Source organism: Astatotilapia calliptera, chromosome 16 (genome assembly GCF_900246225.1).
Source record: "Astatotilapia calliptera chromosome 16, fAstCal1.2, whole genome shotgun sequence".
Classification (NCBI taxonomy): Eukaryota; Metazoa; Chordata; class Actinopteri; order Cichliformes; family Cichlidae; genus Astatotilapia; species Astatotilapia calliptera.
The window spans coordinates 20164722-20185239 of NC_039317.1; the positions used below are offsets into that span (position 1 = coordinate 20164722).

The 20518-nt window shown below is 39.6% G+C and overlaps 2 protein-coding genes across 2 annotated transcripts; both read right to left on the reverse strand.

Moving 5' to 3' along the window:
• Positions 1-120: 120 nt before the first annotated feature.
• Positions 121-8592, reverse strand: galnt3 (UDP-N-acetyl-alpha-D-galactosamine:polypeptide N-acetylgalactosaminyltransferase 3 (GalNAc-T3)). Its single transcript, XM_026144155.1, has 12 exons — positions 8411-8592; positions 7488-7917; positions 6696-7235; positions 5829-6001; positions 5079-5228; positions 4641-4875; positions 4427-4544; positions 4109-4309; positions 2562-2693; positions 2235-2336; positions 1998-2150; positions 121-1893 (listed from the first exon to the last, which is right to left on the reverse strand). Exons 3-12 carry the CDS (start codon positions 7190-7192, stop codon positions 1780-1782), a joined length of 1875 nt encoding a protein of 624 aa, XP_025999940.1. The 5' UTR covers positions 7193-7235; positions 7488-7917; positions 8411-8592; the 3' UTR covers positions 121-1779.
• A 235-nt stretch (positions 8593-8827) lies between these two features.
• ttc21b (tetratricopeptide repeat domain 21B) lies at positions 8828-19472 on the reverse strand. The gene is made up of 29 exons (XM_026144154.1): positions 19119-19472; positions 18688-18817; positions 18491-18601; positions 18220-18386; positions 17961-18083; positions 17580-17737; positions 16826-16910; positions 16609-16707; positions 16315-16510; positions 16119-16216; positions 15679-15879; positions 15351-15480; positions 15114-15271; positions 14649-14873; positions 14294-14532; positions 13795-13867; positions 12567-12677; positions 12344-12482; positions 11998-12104; positions 11662-11850; positions 11326-11436; positions 11152-11233; positions 10902-11052; positions 10660-10821; positions 10355-10550; positions 9827-10051; positions 9545-9665; positions 9388-9455; positions 8828-9308 (listed from the first exon to the last, which is right to left on the reverse strand). Exons 1-29 carry the CDS (start codon positions 19140-19142, stop codon positions 9231-9233), a joined length of 3957 nt encoding a protein of 1318 aa, XP_025999939.1. The 5' UTR covers positions 19143-19472; the 3' UTR covers positions 8828-9230.
• Between the last annotated feature and the right edge of the window lie 1046 nt (positions 19473-20518).

Below are 20518 nucleotides of genomic sequence, written 5' to 3' on the forward strand. Positions count from 1 at the left end.
CTTGATATATTTTCATATTCAAGCACACAAAGTGAGGAGGTTACTGAAACAGAGGCAAAGTTGGATTTCTAGTTTCAAAGCGCCCTCTGCAGGCTAAATGAAAAACTGAAATGCAATAGCTCTAAGCGGGACCCAACTGAATTTATTGAGTTCAAAATATAATCATTAGACCAAGGCACTCTAACACAGAACATTTGTATCCATTCTTCCGCCACTAAAACAAATTTACATTAATCCACAGCCATCTAAACACTAGTGCCTGCACCAGAAATTCATTTGAGAACCCCTGCTGTAAAAATGGACTCCCTTGGGCACAATATTTTCCATTCACAGTTTCCTTAAAAAAAAATAAATTAAAATAAAATAAAAACTAAAAAGACCCCACCAAAGCACAAACTTAAATAATACAGGAAAACTGTGCTGCAGTTAAAAATAATATATCTCAGAAGACAGTATTCATTACTGCATACATGATGCTAAAAAACAAAAACCTATGCATTAACTGATTGAAATACATGTTTAAGACCCAACTTACTTTCCCTCAAAAAATAAAAAAAAATATGGAAGACTAAAAAAAAAACAAAAACAATAATAACAATAATAACAACAATAATAGAGATACTTTCAGAATCAACTGAAGTGTATAAAGTTCAGTCCTGCTCTGAAGGCCCTTTTGATTAAAAAAAAATAAAATGAACCAAAACACTGTTGACAGAAATCTGTTGACCCTAACCCTCAATAAACCATCACCCGCGCTGACAACACTGACACACATTCCTGTCCAAGGAGAAATAAAAAACAGAAACAAACAAAAAATTATCCAAGGCACTGGACGGTACTGAATAGGAGATTTTTCAGTCCAAAAAACACATTTTTAAAAAGGCACAATGTACATCATTCTTGTCAGTGTCATGTTTTCACTGCTTGTCCTAAAATGTGTTTTTGACTTGTCATTTTGAATCTTTATGATATACACAATACACAATTTTTTCTTCATTTTAGATTCATATATTTGTTGACAGATTAAAAGAAAAACCCTTTTCACCCTACATAGAGGGGATCCTTGGCTTAGTTATAGAGTGAGAGACTGTTTTCGGGCATGATTAGGGTCCACTTAAACTATTGGAGAAAAGAGTCACTGCAAAGCAATGTAAAATTGTCATGAGTAATCACCTCTTAGCCCACTATGACAATATTTTTTTAGTAGGTTTCTTCTATTTTAATTACTATTAAAATGATGTGAATCACATTTTGCCTTTGGTGTCCCTTTATCCAGTTCGACTTCTATAGGAGGCTTTGGATGTCTGTTCTGCACTGCATCACAAGATAAATCAGGGACTACCTCTAAGAAGAACAGAGTTCAATGCTGCGGAGACCTGATGAACCAATTGATCTTGTGCCCAAGACCTTAACCCTATAACACGTGTTATTTTTCCTTCCCATTGCTTTCCTATAGATAGTTGTCTCTGGAACTTACTAGTGTTAGCTTTAAATACCCAAAACTGTGTGTTTTGGTTGTGAAGACTTGGAGTGGTGAAAACATGTCAAACACAAAAGAGGCACTTGTCAGCAAAGTGCATCTTCATTGTTCATATACTCAGCCCAAACTTTCCTTCAGCTCATCTCTGTATAAAAATAAATTAAAAAATCAGTGTGATAATTTATCTAAAAATAATTAAAAAAAGAAAAAAAAATCAGCATGGAAACTGCATATAGTATTTTTTGTCCTAGCTTGTTCCTCACACAGATTAGCTTTTTCTAAAGTGGTATTTTGTGCACTCAGACGAAGGACCAATGCTGGTATTTGTCAGAAGGGTTGCAAAGAGCCAGAGAAGGATGCTCGTGATGGGCACTCAGACACATGTTCCATCCAGGATTGTAGAATAACTGGTTCTATATGAAAATTTAAAAATGCATATATACACACACATATTACTTTAACAATAATATAATGCAGGGATTGTGAAATTAGTGTAGACTAAAAAGACTAAACTCACATCTTTCAGTTCCCATTTTTGCTCTGCTCCCACCACTGTCTTTTTGCCTTTGTACTGGCAGTCCTCCAGCTTCACAGCCCCCTCCGCCCCGTGCAAACACAGCTCCTTCTGAATGTTGTGTCTAATCTCGTGATGTGTGGAGTACTCGAAATACTACGGCATAGAAACAAATAATGTATTTTAAGTAAACCTGCTCAATTTGTCAAAAAGAGATAAAACAGACGTGTTCCCACTGACCTGGTTTCCTCCTAGACCATGACATGGGTACATGATCAGCTGTTTCCCACCCTCATTGTTCTCCCCAGCATCCAGACATGAGTCCTTGCCCACATTTTTCACCTACAGAGAAGAGGAGGGAAGGGGAAAGCAATGAGAGGAAACAAAATGAAAAACTAACATCCAGTGCAAGCTGTTCAAACAACTTTAGCCTCTAGAGTGCTTTCAGTGGTGTTAAATTGGAACTGCTCAGTACCCTCTGGAGATCCTAAGTGGAAACCCACAGTGGCTAGACAGTGTGCTGTGAGGTTTGAAAAGGAGAGCTGGTGGTCTGGTGTGTGATCTTACTGAGCCAAAGCGAAGTGGGTTGAGATCAGGCATGAAGACTTCTGGATAAACGTTCTGCAAATACCAGGAGAAGCTCTTGCACTGCAGCTTTTCACGGAGTTCCACACGTTTGGAGATATCGCCAAAAGCTCCCTGTTATAACAGAGAGGCAAAACTTTTTTTTAAACTGTCAAAGTACACTTCTGGCATATTTAATGCTACCTTGGTTTTGCTGCAACGCAACAATGCCCCAGACTGGGTTCTTATATTGTATTTAGCTTCTATTCCTGCTGTTAGATATCTGACAAAAACATTCCTCAGTATCAAAAAGCAGTATATTCAGTGAACATCTGACCTGATGCTAAAACCTAAGCCTTGGGTGAATCTCTGTCTGAAATTTCACACCAGCTAATAGTATAGATACTGCATTTTCACACTACATACTTTTATAAAATTACATTAAGGAAAAGACACATTACTTCTTTATACAAAAACATAGTAATATTACTCTGTTTAAAATAAATCAAAATATTGCTGATTGTTATCATACTTGTTTTTCTTAAGTCAGCAGGTATATTTTGGTAGTATAATTACTCATTTGATAAATTAACTACAGACAAGTATTTGATCACTGCACTTTTTAAACTGGGAGTGGCGAGTGGAGAGTAATGACTCATTTCAAAGGATTTGCAGGCGCCTAACTCACCTAAATAATGAGGGCTTTACTATAATGACAAGGATGCTTCTCACACTAGTGCTTACTGATAGCAACTACAGTGGATTCTGTGATGCTGTTGACAAAGCCGTGTCTGTCTGAAGCCAGTGGGTGAGGGCTGGCCTGCTCTGTGAGGTGTCGCCCGGAGGGAAATGTTTATAGGACCTGTGGGACCACATGTTGGGAAACCCTGAGAGACAGTGTCATTTACCAGAGATGACTCCTTCTAGGCCTCTTTTTCCTCTGTTGGTTTTTACCCCCCAAAACGTGCCCCACATCCCCCATAGCACCCACACACCCACAGCTTTTATGGAATATTTCAATTTACTCTGCAGTGGTTGCCCTGGTAAGAGAGGTATGTTTTTCTCTGCAGAGTATCTGAAGTTATTGATAAGCAGACATAATGCCTCTTCTATGCAAAACATTGGACAAGAGCTTTATGTGTTTTTGGGACAGTAATGAGCGGCCTTAAAACACTTAGATACAAGCAGATGGAAAAATTTCTGCTGTAGACCAATTTGCAAGTTGCTGCCATTTTTTAAAAAACAAACAAACAAGAAAATTCAAAGAATCACATAACAGAGTAGAATAGAATAGGACTTCAAATGCAAAATAAATAAATAAATATCAAATTCTGGAGGAAAATGCGAGCCTTTCACCAGGAGCAGAAACATCTGGATGAGCATGTTGATGCCATTCATGGAGATCCTAAAGACTGTTCCAGATCATGATTTTAAAATGTATTCAACTCTAAATACCAGTTGTCTGTTTTAAGGTTTGGGTGTCTACTAAACTAAAAGTAAAGTAATTCTAACATCTGGGGGGGGGGAAGGGAGTAAGAAGCTATACGTACATCTTTTGCGATCTGCGCAGCTTGCTGGTTACGTCGGTAAAAGATCTCTTTGTAGTCATCCATCCAGACTTCAGCCAGTCTCACCTGATTGCGAGCAATCACTTGTGTGCCCTTAGGAAAGGTGTGTGGACTTTTGGTGCGGAAAACATGACCAACAATGGAACAAGGAATTATCTCCAACTGTCCTCCACACTGCCATACCTTCAAATTAATGATTGACAAAACAGACGCACACGCCCATGCAGCAGTTTGAATAACTGAATGGCTCCAAGGGTAAAAGATATTTGCACAAATAATGACAGCTTGGTAATACCTTACCCTAAAGGACATTTCGATATTCTCCCCACCCCAGATTTCCATTTCTTCATCATAGCTTCCGATACGGTAGAAATATTCTTTGGAGATGGAGAAGAGCCCACCAGCAAACGTGGGAGTCCTGTGGATGCATTTTGTTAAATGTTTAGAAGCTTCAAAAGAAGATTGGGTTTCAGATGAAGTCGATATCCAGTATACATGCACAACTTTGACTCACTTGATTGGATACGTTTCATCCTTCCTCCTTCGCTTCTCATGATCTGGTAGGCTCTCCCAACCAAATGAAAGACTCCAATCAAAGTTCCCCCGATTGTGATTCTGGCCATAAGGGGACGGTTTCATGAACTCAAAAGTATTGAGATCAATAGTAGTAATATCAGGACTCACTACTGCAGTGTAGTTTTCCGCTATCCTAGCTAGCAGAGGTTCCAGCCATCCATTAAAGCATTCACCTGTTAATACACCCACATAGGGAAATGCATCACTTACTACTTTCTCTGCAAAAAGCACTAAACTACTTTGTTTAGAACACAAATCCACATGAGAAATGGCTTTATAAAGGAGTAAGCAGTGTTTACAAATTGTGCGGGTGTGTGTTTAAGGGCGTGCAAACCAGTTTTTAAATGTGCGAGTAGTGTCAGTGGTGGTGACTAACAATGAGCATCCAGAAAGGTGAGTGTGTCACCGGTCGCCACGGAGGCACCCAGGAGCCGAGCAGTTATAAGTCCTTTTCTCTCTCGCTGGCGCATGACTCGTACAATGTTCAGCTGCTTCAAATAATCATCCAGCTTGTCCTTTAACTCATCTGAAAGCGTGGGATATCAATTAGACGTTAGAGTTGGAGATACAGAGATGCTTAATTTGATGAATACAAGATAAAAAGCAACACAAAATACTCCAAAATAAATCAAATAACAATAATTGCTTAACTGCTTACTAGTTAATCTCACAGACCCTAGCCCGAAAAAGAAGACTTAAACAGATTAAGAACAAATTTATGTTCCTTCCATGTTTAACTGGGCTGGCTTTCAAGAAATCTGCTGCACTGCAGGACTCAATCTGCCTGCTCACAGCAAATAGCTGAGCTTAGGTGTCAGCTGAACTTCATTCTTTGAAACCTCTGTCCTTTCCAGGATTACGTTTCCTTCCTACATCTGACCCATTTATAATGGTTAACTCTGACTCATCTCTAAGCTCAACCACTGCTAATTCCTCTTAGGAAAGTATTCACCGCGGGGCCCCTTGCTTCCTGTTGTTAACCCACATCAGGTGCCACAAAAGAAGAAGCAGGGAGCTCCCCTCTGCATGTTTCATGGCACACAGTGAGTTGCCCACCCAACACGCTGCATGAAATTGAACCCAAAAGTTAGCAGGACAGTCATGAAGGAGCCCATTGAGGTTTTACCATCTACGCTGGCGTCATCCACCAGGATGATCTCTTTGAGGAGAATGGCGGGGGAGGTGTGAAGGACACTGTATACCGTCCTTAGCAGAGTGCTCCAGGCCTCATTGTGAAACACAATTATCACACTGGTGGTCGGCAAGGGGGGGCATCGCTTGAAGGTTTGCTCAATGCATCTGTACAAGGAGGGAAAAGAGCACAAAGATCTGACTATCCTGTACAGTTCCTGAGTGGCACAGTATAGTTATTACATCTCCAAGCTCTCCCCTGTGGGGAGTCCATTTCAGCTGTGACACTGCATGTGTGGCAACCTTTGAAATACCTGCCATATTAGAGTAGGACAAACTTTGTAATTCAGCCTAGGGAGATTGCCAGAACATGGACCGGCTTTATGCGTCTGCCTTGTATCGACTAAACTGACATGAGAAGCCCATGTGGATTTCCATGTGTTTGGATGTACTGCAACAAGCCAAGCAAAACGTTGCTTCTTCCTGAAATTTTAACCACAATAATTGGCCAGGCATGCTGAAACAAAGTCTCTCTCACAGTAATCATCTCTGTGGTTTCTGCCTGACATTTTCCCCAGTTACAAAAAACAGAAATTGAGAAAAATTTGTTGGGGTTAGATGGTCGCTGTTGCATTAAGAAAACTACTTTTAAAATAATTTATATGGGTATTTTTCAGAGTGCAACTATATTTTAGACAGAAAGAGTAGCATCAATACTGAATTCATATCCACAGGATAGTATAAATACTTGATTTTTTAAAAATAAAGTCAACGTTTGATCTAATATGTCCCTTAATAACACTATCTTTTAAAATTGTTATTTTACATAGGTTCATCAGAAGCCTGGAGAGTGTACACATACTCTGGTGGTCTTGTGTCTGCACCCAGGTCTCTGCTCAGAGAGATGTGGTCACTTGCATACAAGTTAAAGCAGTGTTTCTCTTCACCCCTCTCCTTCTCCTTTTGCTCATTGGGGCTCAGCGAGTCAGTGTTGAAAGGTTTCCCAGCAGCTCCGGGGGCAAGAGGGTTCTGGGGTGGCCGCTCCAGAGCTGGCCTGAGCTCAGCAGCAGTGTAGTGACCTGGCAGACAAGACGTGCCGTCTGCTTTCTCCTGATGACGTACAGGGGCTCTGATCTGCATCTTTGGCATTGCATCCCTGAAGTTATTGACAGCTCCCATCACCATTCCCAGCATGGCATCCCGCTTCACTGCCATTTCCTTCAGCCACGGGTCCTCCTGTTGGCTTTGGCTTCCGACTTCCCATTGTATGAAGAACACAAATGTGACAAAGACAAGAGCCACTATGAGAAGTTTCAGTGGGTGCAGGCGCCTTCGGAGTAGTCTGCGAAGAACTGGCATTCTTTTTGAATGTAGAGCAGGCTGGCTTTGGATTGAGATTCAGCTGTAACAAACAATAATATTCATAATCCGAACAATGATGAGTAAACAGCATTTATGTGGCTTCAGGATTTATGACATAAAGGGTTGAAGAAAACAACACACACACACACACACACACACACACACACACACACACACACACACACACACACACACACACACACACACACACAGAGAGAGAGAGAGAGAGAGAGAACATAATGAAATGTTCTCTGTGTGTGTGTGCTGCCTGCATACTTTAGGTATATTTTACCTTTTGGTAATAAAAAGGTAGGCGTGAAGCTTCCTGTACTCCATTGAAAAATCACATATTTAAAACCGGCTGGTGAAATCAGCAAACAACCTCGGGTCTGGATTCCCTCAGCAAAAAAATACAACGCACCATGAATCGCTGACCAACAAGTTAAGGCTAACAACGTCCTTTAAACTGCTCTCTGAAAATTAAACAAACGCCATCTCGCTTTAGCTGGAAACCATCGCTTTCACGTCAAACAAAACTTTTCTTCCTGGAGAAGCCCAAAAAAAAAAAAAAAGTCAAAAGATTTGCTCAAAGATTGCCAGTGAACTTCCGTCTCGTTGGATCCAGGTGTGCTCCTCTCAGGTAAAAGGCTATGACGTACATGTGCGCTTGCGCAGAGAAAACTTCTGCGTATCAAAATAGTGCATCAGGACACAATCCACACCTGAAATAAAAACCAAAAAAAAGGCCATTACGACAGAAGAAAACTCGCTAAAACCTTTAGAGATAAATAATTAAATAAATCAAAGATTTGACAATCACTGCTGAATGGAACATTTGGGCTATCGCGACAAACTATTATATAAATACGCTAAAGTGGTCTGGAGCTCCTCGAGAAATGTTTGAGACTCCTCTGCGCGGAGCTGCTTAAAGGTGTCATTAATAGGATTTGTTCTAGTGGTCATTCACTGGGACAGTTGCTGGGTTACAAATAACGGAGGAACGCGATATATCCCACCGCATCCAATCAAGTCTCTGAGAAACGCCGCATATTGGCCATAGAGCTTAAACTTATGAACTCAAGAGGAACGGACAACGCACATGGTACACAAAAATCTGGAAAAGTTACGCATCCCTCCCAGCGAAGACGCGAATAATTATTAAAAGCTTTCCGTATTCCGAATAAAAGTTGTTGGCTAAAAAGCTTAGAAACTCACCACCGCACACTGCAGCTTGTCTAATCCTTGAAATGTTCCACGTTTCCCACAACGGATTGTGTTCATAAAGAGTTGGATGCTTGCAGGAGTAAAGACGTGGATTCCGCCTGCAGGGAGCTTGCTCTGGTGCCCAGTTTGAAGTCTTTCTGCTTTTTGACTCGCACAGTGACTCCATCTGTAGTGACTGTGTTCTCCGCAGCTCGCTACCCACGGCAGGCAGCCAGTTTATTATGTCCATTAAAATGCTTACCGTGTGTCCTATTCTAGTCACGCTTGTAACTGTTTTTCTGTGTCAGCACCGGTGATGTAAACCGTCTAGTCATATTGTGTTTTCATTCTATTAGGCAGGTATCCATGCTTTCTGAACAATAAATCAAAGTTTGAAGGGGGATTAAAAGCCAGGCCACAGCAACACCATATCTGAAATAACTTTATTTGGAGAAAAAGACAAAGACAGTTGTCTACATTTCTGTTTTACGCTTGAGAAAATAAGTCAGTAAATCACTATTGTTATCCGGTTATGATAGACTGTAACAGATGCAGAAGCACATTTACATCTTAATAAACTTCAAAGATACTTTCATACAGACTTCGTAAAGACTATAAACTGCAGGAGTTTTCTTTTTCTGTCTATGGAAAAAAAAATCCCTTAAGTTGTGCTTGAATATCTTTACACTTTTTCCCACCCTCTCTTTTGATGGTCAGCTACCAACTATTTACATGGTCAGAAAACTTGACAGAAAATTCAAAACAATACATGTGGATTCAATCAAATAGTTACAGAAAATATTTCTCTATCACAAAAAATACAGGTCCAACACTAAGATCTCAGGGAGGCCCGAGCTTTGTCCAGGATGTCCTTTCTTATTCTTGGATAATTTGGATGAGCAGCCAGAACCTGTGAACAAAAATTAACAAGATTAACAGGACAGAAACATGTTGAAGATATAAACTATTAACATCCAAACATGTCTCACCTTATGACAGACGTCTATGGCATCGACATATCGCTTCGCTTTCAAGTAGTTAAAAGCAAGCTTGTACCCTGAAATAAAAATGGACATACATGTTAGAAATGTGAGCCTTTGAATCTTTGTCCTTAGTAACAGAGCTAGACGTGCGACTTTGACATACCAATAGTTGGGTTGGTTTGATTTCCATGTTTCCAAGCCATTTCATAGTTCAATGCAGCATCGCGGAATGACTGCTCTTTTTCCATTATATAGCCCCTATATTCATATGCTTTACTGCATGACTGGGGAAGAAAAAAATAAAATAAAATAACTGTGCAATTATAAATTTACTTAAGTCAGTTTCTGCATAACAAAGAAAAAAAGCACACAGAAAAACAGATATATATGTTAACTGCACTGTCCTCATTTCATATTTCAATAGTGACGACATTTTCAGGCTCACCTTGTTATGGGAGATGCATTTGTTTAGGAGTTCCAGGGCCATCTCGTACTTCCCTGAATGGATGTAGATGTCTGCCAGGAGTAGCCAGCTTTTCTCAAACTCATCTGCATCAGCAATGCTCCAACTCATCTTAGCTACACGTTTGAGCTGGTTCCTGGCACGAGGAGTTTGCTTTAGCATCATGTAAGCTGTTGCCATTGCCAACAAGGCTGGCACATGATCTTTCTGAATGGAAACCAGGAATATCGGTGAGACGAGATGAATCTGACAACACTGCACCACTATGCCACTTCTAATTGTTTGCACTCAAATTGTCAATGGCTTCATTTATAGTTCCATACAACAGATGACATGTATGGATGACAATCCATTAACTTTATGCAAATATTAAATGAATACTTAGTTGGATACAGTGTAATGTACAGTGTATGTGCACAAAAGAGAGCCTGGAGAAAGAGAAGGAAGAAAAGCTTCTACTTTGGCTATAACGTCTACGAGAGAGTCATGCTGGACCTAGAACTTTCTTACCTCATTGTTGGCAATATCTGTGAAAACACTGAGGGCTTTCTCTATATTGGCCTTCTGTTTAGTCGCCATAAGGCAGTAGTTCTCCAGGATGCGGAGCTGTACGTGTCCACTCTGAGTCTGAGGCTTTAACTCCTTCAGCAGCTTCTCAGCTGTCCTCACAGCAAGCTGCTCTGACTCCTGCTTCTCTGTAGAGTTCCTGGAGAGCGACACCAAGCAAATGCAAATCTGTTATAACAGAAGCTTACACTGCATAGTCTAGTATTTCTTCCCTTATGTATTACATTTTCTTAATTAAGACCACTTACCCAATTTCACCATCTAATGTCTCAAATAGCTCTCCTCCAACCGTGTCATTGTCAGGGTTTAGGTAGATTTCAATCATGTTATATACAGCATTTTGGCCCCAATCATTGTCTTTTCGTGCCTTATTAAAGTGTCGCAGAGCATCATTAGGTTGTCCTGTGTACCTGACCAAAAAGCACAAGTTTAGTCATTGAGTTTGACACAAATGTTCCTGTAATCTCTGGAAGACACTGTTGTAACTTACCAAAGATGAAGTCCTCTGCAGTAGTTAAACCCAGGGTCAAATCGAGACCTTGAAGAATGTTTTTCTGCCATATCAAGAAATCTGGAGGCGTCTTCCAGCTTCCCAGCCCTTCTCATCAATTCAATAAGACGTGACAGAATGTGGTAGTTGTCTGAAAACAACACATGCAAGATATTATGGCTTCCATTTAGACAATGCCAAATCACATTTGATTAAAAAAAAAAAAAAGAGAAAGATGGCCCTGTTATACCTGGTGTGCGTTCAAGCAGTTGCTGAAAATGGAAAACTGCTTTCTCCTTGTTCTCCTTCCTAAGCATAATGTCTGCCAACATCTAAGGACAAACATATTTAAGACACAGGTTGTTATTTATGGTTCAGAAAAAGGTTATGGTCAAAACTGTAGTGGCAAACGATCAGAACAAACCAGAGTCGCATCTTCATTAAATTGGTCATTCTTCAAAATGACGTTGCACTGCTCCTGGCATGCATCAGTCTCACCTAAAGTAAGGTACAAGCATGCCAACTCCAGCATCACCTAAGAACAGGGGAAACATTCTAATAATGAAGTCGATGTACCAACCTTACTGGTACAGTAATGACTATATACTGTAATGAGTCATTTCGCCTAGATAAACCTACCAACAACTAAGATCACAATTTAAAATTTTAAAACACTTGGGCAAGACTCAAAAGGACACCAGTGCTTGTTACCCACAGCTGCAGTAAGTACACAGAACGTTTTTGATTCAGCTGCACTGACCTTGCGATCTGTCTCACAATACACAAGAGCCTCTTTGTAGAATTTGACTGCTCTCTCATAGCCCCTCTGACTTGTGTAGTGTTTGGCGATCTCAGCACAGATCTCAGCAGCAAGTTGCTTCTGCATGGGGACAGCATCAGGCTGCTCCAACTGCATGCGTTTCAGCACTTTGGCCTGTACATCCCGAGCCTATGAACAGAACATCATCATTATGGAAATAACATCAATCAGCATCATCATTATTATTCGAAAAAAAAGAGACAAGTCTTACAATGGTTAAGATGTTTTTGTGTGTAAAGAGGACCAAGAGAAAGCCAAATGCCTGGGCCTACTTACTCTTTGTAGTGAAAGTATAGACTCCTCTGTTTTCTCAACTTTGTTTTGGACTTTGGCTAACAGGACCAGATAACGGCAGTCGTCTGAGAGCACAGGTAGTTGATTCACTGTGTGTAAAAAATGCATAATGAAAATGGCAACAATTAGTAAAAGCATTTTCAAAAAACCAACAGAGAAATGTTTTGATTTGTTCTATAAAATCTAAGCAGTGTGGAATTTCCACAATCAACACTACCTGTATCGTCATGGCTATGGACAAAATATAATCATGACTAGGCTCTCTTGTTTATTTCACTGTTAACGTCAAGACTTCACTGTATATAAAATAGTGTGACGTCTTAAGCACCTGGTTCATGGGCCAGAGCATCATGCAGGACCCTTTCACAGCGCTCATATTGCTTCATTTTCATCAGCAGCTCTGCCAGGTCATAACGCAGGAAGTTCTGTTGCTCAGTCTTCAGGGCCTCTTCATAGTAATTTATTGCCTGTGTAAAAGCAGACTAGAGTCAACAAAAGACTGTCTCCACTTGACTTGTATTTTATCTTTTAAATAAGTTTATGACACAAACCTTGATGTAGTGATGAGTCTTCACCAGAGCCTTTCCTATCTTGCTGGCTAAAGCACCATCTTTAGGGTTCTTCTTCAGCGCTTGCTCGTAAGCCTCAATTGCTTTCTGCGGCTGAGGATAAACACACATGCAGATAAGCAGTGTTGCTTTAAGTTTTTGTAAATATTAGAAACGGCTATAAACACGTGGTAAACACTTTAGAAGCTGTTGCATGAGTAAGAGCTGTTAAAGGAAACTGAATCAAGAAACAATTTCTGATAGCCAGGTTGGGAATCTGCATTTTAACCTTCAATGATGTCATCTCACTTATCAACATAACCAAAATATGTGTAACACAAGTAATCATAGCAGGATTAAGCTGCCACCTATAAAATTATGTAGGTTACTAATCAGTTGAGCAGAGGATTAACCTGTCACTAGGATAGTCTGTTCTTTTCCTTTGTCTACCTTTAATGAAGAACTTTATGAAGAGACCAGCTGTTGTTGTTTAACTTTAAATGATAAGTGAGAGTTACGCTGCTGTTGTTAATCAGTGGTTAGTGTGTGATAATGGAGAACATGTCCTTGAAGACATTATAACACACTGAATTCAGCTGCTATTTGATGGAGGTGCGTGTGAGCTTGCAAATATCCGGTGCACCATATTCACGTTAAAAACAGTAGGGAGATGATTAGATGACTTTCTATGCTGCCAGTGATCCCTAGTGAATGTACATGAATCATGTGGTCTGAAAATACTTGATAAATTATTATGAAATTTGAGCATTACAAAAATGAGAATTACATTTCCTTTCCAGCAACAGGGATGACTATTTAGGATGACTATTTACACCCCCTCAGCCTCTGAGTCAGTTCCCTGTTTAAGTACGGTATTTAAAGATGTGATGTCCTGTGATTTTAATAATGTTATTCAAACTGTACACAATATTGTTCAAGGGATAAACTCTTGGTTCAGTAGCTCATTTCATGAGACGTGGCCTTTCCTAAACCACCTTAAAGTGGCTACCAAGCAAGGCTTTTAGGTTTTATAGCTTTAGCAATGAAGCTTTAGTAAAACTATGTTTCATCATTATGCTCAAAACTGCACAGCAAGTGCACAATCAGCCTTTTTGTTATTCTTGTTGTTCTCGAATACCTCGATTACATTAAGAACAAGCATTTTAAAGCCAAACTTGAGTTGGTTGTTATATTGTCCAAAAGACACAGATGAAACACATCTTGCACTTACTTCTTGAATCTTCATGTAGGCATCACCAAGTAAGACATACGTGTGAGAGCTGGGCAGCTTTTCTATCATTTCTCTGGAGAAAAAATAGAGGTATCATATCACATATGGCGTGCTTCATTATGCAGACAGATGTCTGTGCTGGTCTGTGATTCAGTCACACTTTACTAAGTCTCAGCTGTCAATAATAAGTATCATCTGAGACCAGTTTCAAGACTTGAGGAAACTGCTCATTTCCTTTCAGCTGAATGGCTTTGGTTGCCTTTATTTCATTTAGTTTAATCTTGTGATGTTATAAATTGTACTACAGACTTAACTTGATGACAGGTAGCAGCTGTTTTCGGAAGATATTACAAGGTTATGTCATCAATCAACTTAAACTACTTCAACTATTTCTCTTTAAAAATTCACATTGTGTTTCAGATAGTATGTGTCTTCATATATTAAACTAATGCCTAATATTTCTGTATTTTGCTCACTGGAGTCCAGATTTAGTGCTCACCTGTAACAGCTTGCATACAGGCGTTTCTCTTTTCTGTGGTTCAGATATATGTCTGCCATTTTCTCCTTAGCTTGGATGTAATAGGGCTGCTCCGGGGTAATATTTCTGAGCATACTCAGTGCCAGTTCTGTGTCACCACGCAGCAAAGCCAGGTCCGCATTAGCAATAGTGACTCGTAGCTCCTCAGGTGTTCCTGAAAACTCATTGATGGCATCCTGCATCACTTTTGCTGCTTCATGCTGAAATATGAAATCCATTCATGAGCTTATACTGAATTCTTCCATTTTTTGGTGTATGTTGAAACCCAAAGTAAGTGCACCAGCTTTGACTAGCCAGTCAAAATACACTATTTTACCTGTTCTTCATTGAGCCAAAGGGCCTCAGCTAATTCCAAGAAGACAGAGACACAGTCCGCAGAGCTCAGTTCTGACTTCTTGTTTTTGGACTTGGACGAGGATCCAGCTCTGCGGACACCTGGAAGATTCATGGCTATCTGCAATGTCTGAATAGCCTCAGTAAGCTCACCTGTTTTCTTCTTAGTCTGAGCTTTGATCAGGTGATACAGTGGGTGGTCTCGAATCTGGAATTGGAAAAAATTCAAGACTCCTTACTGTCATTATGCATGCATAAAAAAAATCAAGGCAATACTTCAACACTTCATATCCTATGACTGCTAGTGACAACGGCTTGCTTCATAAATATATAAGTTATTATAAAAATAGAACATTAATTATCTGGCAGCGGGTCAAATAAGCCATTGAAACAGTGTATTATACAGATTTAGCTGCAAATAAAACTGTGGTGTTGATGGTGATTTTACCTCAAAGTTATGGCTGAGGCAGAGTTCAAGGGACTGAGAGCACAGCCTCACGTTACCCTGCAGTAGATGGATCTGTGCCATTAACAGATGAGCATCTGCATGAGAAGGACACTGGTCCAGGCAGTGTTGTAAAGTACTCTGAGCAGCATCAATGTCCCCTGAATGAACACAGAAGCAATGTAATTTAAAAAGCTATCTAAGAAAAGTAAACACAAATATTTTAACTGCGGTACTCACCTGACTGATATTTAACTTTGGCAAGCAAGAACACTGCTTGAAGGAGACCTGGCACAATTTTTACTACTTTATCCAACACAGTAGCACAGTGCTGGAGCTGAGGAGCAGCAGGTTGGCCTGGAGCAGGAGGCTTTGGCAAAAAAATAAAAAGTTTGTTTTTAAATGTATTGTTTTTTTATTTTATTTTAAGCCTCATTATTATATTCTTAGAATCCATATCTGTACCCATGTATCTATTTTGGGAATGCACAAACTTGAGGCAAAGAATTCACATAAACATTTGTAGGACACACAAACATCCTGTCCCTTATGATTCTTCCAGCTGTACCTTGGCAGGGCAGAGGGCAAGATATTCTTTGACAATCTCCAACAGGAAGTCAGGATTCAGTTTCTCTAGGTACTCTACTCCAAGAGGCAGCCCATGTAAGGAGGAGAAGTGTGCATCCACTGCATCATTCAGCAAGTTGGTGACCTCTTCCTGTGACCGGTGGCGTTTCATTGCCAGCACAGCACGTAGATATAATAATTCCTTTAACACATATATATTTTTTAAAGAACGAAAGAGAAATAGATATAAATGAACAGAAAGTACTGCAAAAAACTGACAAGAGTACAAGATGAATAAGAGGCATCACTGTGAAATTAAACAGTCACTCTGGAAAACAGTGAAAAGTCACTGAAAGACCCAATGAAGCCGCCGTTGCTTATCCTGCCAGAAGCCAAAACATTTGACCAGAATTTGCGTATTCCTGCAGAAAAAAATCCTACCGCTGATTTTCCAATAGATTGTTGAAACTCTGTCAGAAATTCCAACTGTTGTTCTGCATCTTCAAGATTTCCCTCTATCAGCTGGCAATGAATCATACCTAATTAAGGGGGGAAAAAGTTATTTCCAAAGATATTTTTGAAATCTGTGACATACTGATCCAAATTAACATACAGAAAAATAATCTGAACACATTACCAGTCAAAGCAGAAACACTACTGTGATCCCTGTTGGTAAAAGGAGTCTTATACCACTTCATTGCCTCCTTGATTCTGCCCTGAAGCACCATCTGGTAGCCCAGCTCTGTGGCTAAGTCAGAATCCCCTTGTGCCAGAGAAAAGGCTCTTTCCACCATTCTGAAAGTCTGCTCAATCACTTTCTCATTTCGTCCACACTGTAATGATAATAATTAAAGAACAAGCCAACAAAGTGCTGTAATTCAATTAAATTATACCATTGTGATTTTAGAAAGAACGCTGAAAGTTGTCTTACGACCCGAGTGAAGGCCAGAGACATTTGGTAAAAAAGCTCAGGGTTGCGTGGCTCCAAAATCTCCAAGCTACTGATGAGGTTTGAAAGATGCTTTACTGACTGGGGACATAAAAACAATTTATACAAACTAATGAAAACAAATAGTTTATCTGTATTTGTGTCCAATTTCTGCAATATGAAATGAAAGTATGAATGTGTGAAAATGTGTAAGTTCTACCTCGATAATATTGCCGTCTCGGCATAAAGAATGCAGGGCTAACATCCGAAGTGCCTCCAGGTTATTTTTATCTTTCTGTAAAAGCCTGAAACATGACACAAGGAGATGTGAATAAAGTCCATCTCCTACACTTAATAAGGTTGGACTTCTTTTATTCGTAGTAATAGAATATCTGATACTGCTGCAGTAGTGTGTTGAGCTCCCAGGCAAATAACATTAAAGATAAAAAGACTTGTGAAGGCGTTTGAAGGATGTAATGAATACTGTTTGCTGCCTGCACCCCTCCCATTTCATAACATCACAGTTAAGGCACCACAGAGGCTCAGAACATGGTGCAACCTGAGAAATCACTCTTCCTCCTGTTCTGTAAACCTGAACCGCAACTCCTTGGAATTGTATGTCTTTCCAACACTTTGGCTCAAAGGACTTTTTATACTATGTGCCACTTGCTAAAGTCCAGGGGGGGTGGGGAATGGGGGGCAAGCACAAACAATGGCTTAGTCAGTGTGCACTGGTTTGAGGCATCACGTTGGTGTTTCATTTGCACTTGAATGCTGAGCCATTTGTAAAGGCAAACTGTGTTTTCTTATATGCCTGGTGATTATAAATTTTATTGCACTTCCTGATCTTACAGAGATAATACCATTTTTTTTTAAGAAAAAGAAAAGAAATGAGCAGAAATAAGCTTGCAAAACAAAATGAAAGACTATTCCTACATTTGATTTGGGAGAAAGCTCTGAACTAGCTTAATCACCTGTGTGCTACATCTATGGTTTGGTCCCAGTCTTGTAGGCTCAGCAGCAGTTTCATTTTCTTGGTGAGAGCAGGTAAAAACACAGGGAAGCTCACAATCACTTGGTTAATGATCTCCAATGCTCCAGAGTAGATCTGGTGATATTCACAGTATTGTGCCTGGGATACATGAAGCATCACTGAGTGGTTAAAATCACTAGAATCATTACTAATGAGTAATCACAAACAACAATCTGTCAAATGAATAACTAAAATAATGATACAATAAGTAATGTTAGATTTACAGGGCCTGTAAGAACAACTAGAGAAACAATAACATGCTAACATATGTAGCTGTGGTTAAGGAAGACTATGTAATGTGGATCTGTATTTCCCATGTCACCTTTCCCATCATGGCGAAAACATCTGCTCTCTCTTTCAGTCCCTCATCAAAGTATTTCCCAGCCTTTCTGGCGTAGACATCTTTACCAGATGTCACATCTATCCAGGCTTTGAGGATTAATCCCTAAAGAATACGTATCAGTCCACATTTGACAAACGTGCAAACACTTATCAGGCTTAAATGTTTTATAAAAATTGAAGAGTAATGCTGATTTCTCAAACTGAAACAATAACTAAATAAATAGATATGTCGATCTCACCTCTTTCGAGCCATTGGAAAGTTTGATCATTCTCTCTGTGTACTCTCTTGCCTTATCATTTCGCCCTAATAGCCAAAGAAAGGTGCCAGCATAGTACAGACTCTTGGGAGGTGCACTTTTACGATCCTCTTTTACCTTAGCATCAAGTTCTTGAATAACTTCTCTGTCTGGGAACACAAAGAGACACATAAGACTGGAAGCACTTGTTGGCAATCCATTTCCACAAGAATCCATGGAAAAATAAATGGATGGTGTGAAAATGTTGTCTTACCTGGGTTTGTCTTTTTTTTCTCTGCATATACAAGAGCCATTAATGTGCAGAGAGAGAGCTCTCGATGATCTCTTATAGTGTCCAGTTCTACCTTAGCTTCTTGAATTTGATCTGTAAACAAATAATGACAGAAATGCACTAATGAGAGGCAACAAATCCGACCTGAAAACGTTTAATTAGATTTTTTTCGAGCTTACCTTGCGTGAGGTTACCGTATGCGTGAAAGAAAGTATAGACAGCATCATTGCTGTACTTCTTTTGAGCAGCCGCTGCAGCGTTCACCGCGTGATTGAAATACTTCTCATAGCAATAGTACTTAATCAGAGCCTGTGGAAAAGCATACGGAGGACACCGTGGTGTCAGCAAAAGCGGTTTGTAAACCATTTTCCAACTAGCAGACCAAATATCAAATGCTAACTAAAATAGATAGCTCCTCTGTTAGCTAGTAAGCGCAACGGCATTAAACGTTAGCCGGTGCAAATGCTGTTATCACTGTTGAACTTTTTGGACAGAGATATACGTCAACCACACGTTATACATGTTACTTATGTTTCGTATCTTAGCTTAAATACGCCATTCACTTTCATTTGAAGCCTTGGACGGTGTAGCATTTATCGAATTTGCTTACCAGGGTTGTCTCTTCATCCTCCATGTTCGCTTCAAGTGGCAACAGTAACAGACTTCAGTATATCAGTTGGAAATGATCGGGAACTACACTTTATTTTAGGGTAAAAAGGATGTTATTGTACTGTTAGTTTGGGTTTTCGCCATCTTGCACTAACGCATTTACTGTTGCCTGGTAACTTAGGAGCGTGGCGAAATGAAAGGTAATTAATCCCTACTTTATTTCTGCCAGGCATTATTTTAGTCCACAGCTTCTTGTTTTTCCTTAGCATTCTAAAGTAAGAAACAGATCAAAAGCCTTACATTGTTCATATCCATTTTGCAATTTAAAAAGTATTTTTAAGAAAAGTCTTTCGGGCGACGACTGGCAAAGTACCAAAGGTATCTAGGGCGTGTATGAAGCCTTACAGACAATACTCAGGGTAATGAAAACACACTGTTAACGCCATTTTCACGTTTTGGACTCGGTATTTCCCCTTTTGTATCTCAAGGTGGCGCAATCGTCCCTTTTATAAAAAGTGATCTATTCTGCTGCCACTAGTATAAGCAAATTAACATAAGCTGTGTTTGTTCCAGTAAGTGTCAAAATATTTTGAACTGCAATTTTAAAAATATCACATACCAGTTTCACCACTTATTTAGTTGGTCCCACCTTCGAAGCTGTGCGTTTGAAGAAAAAACAAAATAGAGCATGTGAAATGTAAAATAAGTTTAACCTACTTTGAATACATGGAAATGATGTGTGCGAGCTCCATGGATTGAATTACATTTTGATGTTACAGCTTAGGTTAATGCGGGTGTTGTGTGTGGCTGGCCTTCTTTTTGCTAGATCTTTACAGTTTTCCTTCACAGTTTTACATCAATTAAGGCTAATCTTAAAGTCTTACCAATTGTATTATTATTATTTGTGTATTATAAACTATAATTGTTCAGCTCATGCTAAAATTTCTCACCCATTAGCACATTTTTACTAAGTTTACTCTCTGCAATAAAAACACGCACATGCACACAGTGATAATTGGTGGCCCAGTGTTATGCAACACTATTCATCAGCTGTATGTAAGTATGCAGTGTTGAATCCACGGCAGGAGCATGGGTGCAACTGTTCCAAGAGAGACCTTTCCATGCCTTGTCAGATACTGTTTAGCACTGACTCTGGCACATAATCATTACTCTCTACAGCACACATCAATGGTAGAGTAAATCAGGTTGGTATTGAGCTCTGTGCATGTGCAGCAATGGGAAATGTCTGTGTAGTGCACCACACAGTTTTATTCACAGAGATTATTTAACACAAATGCTAAACAATTTTACCAAGAATTTAGCATCTATTGTTATTAATAGTACCTTTTGTTATTGTATAAATCCAAACAAAGCATATAGAATTGATAGTAATATTGTAAT

What these genes read in the sequence shown, in the direction of transcription:
- ttc21b (XM_026144154.1), bottom strand. Translation starts at nt 19,142, where the DNA reads ATGGAGGATGAAGAGACAACCCTG. An exon ending in CAGATATTGCCAACAATGAG is followed by an intron (nt 10,052 to 10,354) that starts GTAAGAAAGTTC and finishes GTTTCCATTCAG; the next exon opens with AAAGATCATGTGCCAGCCTT. An exon ending in AATGCATCTCCCATAACAAG is followed by an intron (nt 9,666 to 9,826) that starts GTGAGCCTGAAA and finishes TTTCTTCCCCAG; the next exon opens with TCATGCAGTAAAGCATATGA.
- galnt3 (XM_026144155.1), bottom strand. Translation starts at nt 7,192, where the DNA reads ATGCCAGTTCTTCGCAGACTACTCCGAAGGCGCCTGCACCCACTGAAA. An exon ending in CACCTTTCTGGATGCTCATT is followed by an intron (nt 4,876 to 5,078) that starts GTTAGTCACCAC and finishes GTGTATTAACAG; the next exon opens with GTGAATGCTTTAATGGATGG. An exon ending in ACCCACTTCGCTTTGGCTCA is followed by an intron (nt 2,337 to 2,561) that starts GTAAGATCACAC and finishes TCTTCTCTGTAG; the next exon opens with GTGAAAAATGTGGGCAAGGA.